The sequence below is a fragment of the Panthera pardus genome, unplaced genomic scaffold (assembly GCF_024362965.1).
Source record: "Panthera pardus isolate Hobbes unplaced genomic scaffold, ASM2436296v1 HiC_scaffold_20, whole genome shotgun sequence".
NCBI lineage: Eukaryota > Metazoa > Chordata > Mammalia > Carnivora > Felidae > Panthera > Panthera pardus.
Genome location: NW_026526766.1, coordinates 92,499,343 through 92,505,342, shown reverse-complemented (window position 1 = coordinate 92,505,342; position 6,000 = coordinate 92,499,343). Strand labels below are relative to the sequence as shown.

Below are 6,000 nucleotides of genomic sequence, written 5' to 3'. Positions count from 1 at the left end.
AAACGCAGCCACAGCCTTCCACGCGCCACACGCTCCGACACAAAGACGTTCAGACCCCGTCCCACGGAAGGAGCCGGCACCGATCATCGAAGGCGACGCAAGTTCATTCCAAAGGGAAAGTTTCTTTCAGCAGATACTCTCCCGTCTGAGTGACAACCACAGTTGCAAATGCAGCCAAGGACCGACTTGAGAGCCCCCCCCCCCCACTCCCGCCCCCTCCGCCTCACTGAGGGCAGCTCGGGGGCTGCAAGACCGGACCAGAGACGGCCCTGGTGTGGTACACTGAGGACACGGGGCCGACGGGCCCAAGGGCACCTGTACACACACACATCTGTACCCACCACGCTCGTGCACGCCTGTGTATGGGCGCGAGATAAACGTCACCACGGGACTCACCCGCTCCAGTGTCATTTATCTCAAACATCCACCCTCTCGGGCCCCCGGGACTCTGTGTCAAGACCAAGAACTTAAACTTCGCACGTTCCATCATTTGCTCAACGCTTTCGTTACAAAATTAAGTTCTCTATAGGCAGAGAGTGGCAATACGAGACGTTCATTTCCATGGTAAGAATTTACAACAGGACGCAAGCCTCAGAAGGGCTTTGGCGAGCGTGAAACATTCACAGAGCTACCAGTGCAATCCTAGAAACTGAAAAATAACGCTTGCCGCATCGGGCCCGAAGAGACGAAAATCTCGACCGCAAAACGCATGCCGTGTGTCTGAAACTCTCCATAGTAAACACGCCTGCCACACCGTTCAGCACACAAAGAACCCAGAGGGCGCCTATCGGCCCTTTAAGCACACACGTCGGCTGCCGTGACCGACAGAGCATGCCCACGATGGTCAGGGCACCCCAGAGGCTGACTCACCACACCGAGAGATCCTGAACTTTCCCAGAAGTCTGGCGGGAACGACCGCCCAGCTCTCTGCCGGGAGCACCCCCGCGTCTCCGTCGAGAACGATCCCACCCCACTCGCTCCGCGCGGCCACGTCGAAACCGGCGGTGACGCGGTCGCACGTTTTGACTTCGCAAAGGAAGCCTCCCCACCCGACGGGCCAGAAGGAGGTGCTTTTCGAGAAGCGTGTCGGTCAACTAACGACGCGAAACTCCTCAAAAGACGCGACCCACAGAAGGAGCCACGACAACCTCACACGTGTGTGATTACTAAAAAGCAAATTAATTACTTTATTACATCTCGGTGCTTTCTTAAAATAAATAGGATGAGAGAATATCGAACACACAGCGAGAAGCACAGGAGAACAAGTTCACTCAGGACCCTTTCAGAGCACTCGGCTTGCGGCCCAGGCGGCCTCCACCACCCAGTCGCAGGACGCAGCTGCCGCGGACACGGTATTTACAGACGAATCTTCGGAAGACAGGGGCGCAGACGGGGGAAGCAGGAGGGAGGCCCACAGCCCCCCCTCGGGGTCTGTAGCCTGCTCCCCCCTCCCTGAGGCACGGGGCTCACTTACCTCGTGCTCCACCCACAGTTAGGGAGCAGCTACGTTTGCCTAACTTTTCCTACGGATCTTCGGCGTCTCTACAGTTCAACACAGATTCGAGTAACACTCCCAAGAAGACATGTGCGAAACTAACGTGACTCCGGAATCTTCTGGCAGTCGGGTCAAGTCAAGGCTCAGAGCAGCTGGTCCGTCACACGGCGTCAGGACTGCGACCACGCGACGGCCAGGCAGAGGGGAGCCGCGGCGCACACCCGGCGGGGCCGAAGGCCCGTCTCCCGGGAGCATCTGGTCCGGAGAAGCGTTAGCGACACGACTGTCTGGACCAACGTGGAGAGAACCCGAAGCCGCTCCACCGCAAATGACCACTTACGCCGCTTTTAAAGGCCCAACGGAACAAGATTATCAATCTGGACGAGGAGCCGCGCACTCCTCTCGGGGCGTACTGCTCTTCGGAACAAGAATCCAGACAAGTCACGGAGCGATACGGCCGCTAAAGGGACCGTCGGCTTAGCGCGTCACCTCTCGAGAGAAACATGCTCAGAGTGAACACTGGTCTACTGTACCAAAATCTGTCTTTATTAAAGTGAACAAATCATCAGAGCGCAATCCCAAACTCCGGGAGCGATGGCGGTCACCTGCTCCGCTCGTCTATTTCCAATGAGGCGAAGGCCGGCTGATGGCACCACTCACCGTCCTCATGATTGCGTGGCAGAAAACCATCGCGTCTGTAAACGTCATCTTAGTAGGAGACAGACTTTGCAGATTTCAGTGCTTTTAGTGAACTGGGATTTTCAGTAAACGTTTTCTGAGCAGCAAAGAACAAGAATTTTTTTCAGAAATCTTAGAACTGGATATAAACATTGGCAGTAGACACAATCAATAAATATCATACAGTTTCTCAAACGAACAAGGTTCCCCCAACTTGAATTCCTTTCCTAACGACATTCAAACACCCTGACCCGAGACCGAGCCTCAGCCCTGTGACCCCCACGGGATTACAGACGGCCGGCACAGGAGGGGGGAGGGGGTTGGGTCACGTGCAAAAGGGGTCGGGGTAGGAGGGGAGAAAGAGAAGACCATTTTCCATCCACACCGAGGAGAACTTCAAGTAAAGGGATCCACTGCCCGGAGACCTCGCGACACGCGCACCCCACGTCCGGCCCCGCGTGGCCGGCGGTGGCCGCGAGCCACCAGGCACGGTGCCTCCTCCCCCTCCTCGCCCCACCTGGCACCCGGTGCGTGTGGGGGGCGCCGCCGGGGAGGCTTTTCTTTTGTCAACCGAAGCCTCTCTGAAAAAGGTCTGCGACTCCGCACGCTTCGTACCAAACGAACGAAAATAATAAATATCGATCCCGTCCGCGCATCCCGCAGGCCGCCCCGCCGGCGCCGGTGTCATTTACGAGTCTGGGTCTTCTTTGGCACCGCGGGCCGCTTGGGCTGCCACAGGTGGTTGTGAATAGTGAGGGCGTCCACGCTGACGGACATGGTTTTGGCCGGGATCAGGTTAAACTGTTTCCGGTCTGAGCTGTACTTATACAGTTTGTCAATCATCTTCTTGGTGATGCTCTTTGGCCCCGTGCCGGTTAACTTGTAGATTTCTTCGGTGTCGGGGTAGTAGCAATAAAGTGCTCGGAACTGGCAGCCCGCGTCCCGGAACAGTATGATGTAGTGGTTGGCGTCGCACTTCTCCAGCTCCTGTGTTGGGGAGTAAAGGAAAAGAGACAGGGACTTGAGGGCCACGCCCAACAGTCACGGCCGCCACAGCGCCCCGCGGGTGCCCTGCCGACGCCCGGCCCCAGCCCTCCCGCCCCGACAGCCAGCGCGGCAGGCGTCACGGGCCACGGAGACTCAGGTCGGGCTACGCGAGAAAAGACGCTTTTACGACGGCGTGAAGAGCCACACGCGGTAGGAGCCACCCGAGGAACGCACATCGAAGCCACGCGGGACGCCAAGGGTGCCCCCGGGGGGGCCACAGCCTCAGGGGAAGGTGGCAGCAGGTGCCGCTGCGGGTGCGACGCTGGGACCTCCCGCTGCCCACCGGGGATCGGAACTCACGTGGGCGGCTGCTCCCACCGCCGCGGTCACAGCGGGCCGCGGCACTTCCGGTCTGAGGTGCGCACCCGGGACGCCGAAGCACCCGCGCCGGCACACCCGCACGCGCACACGCACGCCCGCCAGCACGCCCGCACGCCTCGCACAACAGCACCGTCAGAACCGTCAGGAAGGCACGGACGGCCGAATGGCCTGCAACTGACGTGGCTACACGACCCGGGGCCAAGAGCCACAGGAGGAAGGGGAGCCCTCACCCGCACCCTGACACGGAGGGGCAGAACCGCAACGCTCTGGGAGAAAGGCCCCAAAAGGCCGCCCGGCGAGGGGTTCCCTTCCGCGCAACGACCAGGAGACGCGCGTCCAGCGACGGAGGGCGGGCCGGTGGGAGCGGGGCCGGGGAGCGGCCAAGCGGGACAGGGTTCTCTCTGCGCCCCCACCGCGCGGTGCCGGGGCCACCGCTCCGCCCACGGACGGGAACCCACGGAGCCCACGGACGGGGTGTGTGGTGTGAGGGACACCTCAGTGACGCCGCCAGGAGCAGGAACCGGACGAAAGCGGCACTGCGGGTCCTCGTTACAGCGTCTGGCCCGCTGTGCTCTGAACTAAGCGTCCTGTGTCGCGGACGTTTGTGAACAGATCCTCCTCATGCCTGGAAAGACCTATTTCAACACTGTGCCCTCTCGCTTCCCAAGCCCCAGTCCCGGGGCTCCCGCGACCCGACCAGAGGGTTTCGAGGTCACCGCCCTCCAACAGCAGCTACCGGGTTCCGCCTTGACCCCGCCCCCCCCCCCCCCCCCCCCCCGAGTGTGCAGCGGGCCTTTCCAGAGGCGACGTCACGGTGTCCCCAGAACATGCTGCCTGTGGAAGCAGACAAGGACCCAGGAACTTAAAGGATTTGTAAAAACGTGAAACGGTGCCACTGTTCTTCCTAATCATTTTTTGCTTTAGAGACACTTATCTTTCATAAATACACATTGGTTTCGTCACAGTACTGTCGTTAACTCAAAATAACACACAAATACGTGTTTTAAAAGACTAACCGGGAAAAAGAGAATCCAACTCAACAAAAATTGCGTGGAAACACACACACACACCGCTGGATGCACCTCCAGACACGGCCCCAGGGGGCAGTCCCGTCACCGCCCTTTCGAGTCCCCACTCCCACCCTTGCTCCCCTCACGTCCGTGCTTGGCCCGAGCCAACGTGGCGTTCGGAAGGCAGGTTGTCCTGGGTCCCCTGCCCACAGACGCCCCGTGGGAGCTTCCTGGTGCCCTCTGCCCTCCCCTGAGCTCCTCCGGCCCAGCGGCTCGCTCCCACCTGCCTGCGGCATCCTTCCCCTAACCCGCTGCCCGGCCCCCCAGGCTCGTCACCTCCTCACCTACAGCACGGGCCAAGCGTGGCCACCACCTGCCGCTGCGAAGGGTTTTATGGGGACAGAGCCACGCCCGTCCGTCCACACACAGTCTGTGGTGGGATTCACACTATGACATCGTGCTGAGCCCCGCAGAGCAGGAACCATTTCCTGTCTGGCCTCTTACGGAAGAAGCCGAGACTCCTCCATCAAGGGCCGCCTCATACCCTAGAATGCCAGCTGCACAGCCGGGACCTGTGAGTTTGCTCCCGGATGGACCCTCAGCACCTGGACCAGCATGAGACATCAAAGGAAAGGCACGCCCAGCCCCACATGGTGCAGAGGGCGTGGCTCACTCCACACTGAACACCAGTCAGGCTAAGGGCACGTGAGTCCTAACCTTGACTCTCTACTTCCAAATGCCTTCCGCATCGTTCTTGCTGAGACCACCCCATCTCACCTTTAAGACAACCAAGGCCCAGGGCCCCCGGGTGGCTCAGTTGGTTGAGCGTCCAACTCGATTTTGGCTCAGGTCGCGATCCCAGGGTCACGAGATCGAGCCCTGAGGCGGGCTGCGAGCATAGAGCCTGCCTGGGTCTCGCTCTCTCCCCCTCTGCCCCTCCCCCTGCTCGAGCTCTCCCCGGCTCTCTCTCTCAAAATAAAATACAAAACCCAAGGCCCAGCGGCGTTCTCGCGGCAGGTGTGACGAGTGTTACCCGTAGGAAGGTGGCGGTCAGCGCAACTCTCACCACCGAACTTCCACCTGTGCGGTGACCTGAGCGGACAGAGCTGCTCCTGCCGCCGGGCGCCCCTCCACCCTGAGGACGCCCCTGCCGCCTCCTCCTGGCTCCATCCGCCCACCCGCCACCACCGTAGCCAAGGCCATCGGCGTGCACAAGCTCCGCTCCCCCCGCTACCTACAATCACGCTGTCCCCCGCTGGTGCGCGACGTCCACCCGCTCTCCCCCGGGCTCCCCGCCGCACGGCCCCGCCTGAGCCTCCGGCTCTGTCCCAAGCGCAAGGCCCTCCGGCGCGGCTCGTCCGAAGCCTGCTCTTCCTCGCGCCGCCCCTGCCCCCGCGCCACAGAGGCCGTGCAGATGGCTCCCGTGCGACGGCGCGCTCTCCCACGCTC

General features: G+C 61.0%; 1 protein-coding gene across 4 annotated transcripts in view; it reads right to left on the bottom strand.

Annotated features, from left to right (window-relative positions):
• Positions 1–2,020: 2,020 nt before the first annotated feature.
• The window catches only part of CAMSAP1 (calmodulin regulated spectrin associated protein 1), a 55,724-nt gene continuing 51,744 nt past the window's right edge, over positions 2,021–6,000 (bottom strand). For 2 of the 4 annotated variants that reach the window (XM_019435927.2, XM_019435929.2), the window contains one exon: positions 2,021–3,160. In XM_019435927.2, coding sequence (XP_019291472.2) covers positions 2,858–3,160 — 303 coding nt within the window. In that variant the 3' untranslated portion in view covers positions 2,021–2,857. The remainder of the gene's footprint in view (positions 3,161–6,000) is intronic. The other 2 variants (XR_002076419.2, XR_002076420.2) reach the window with 2 other exon arrangements.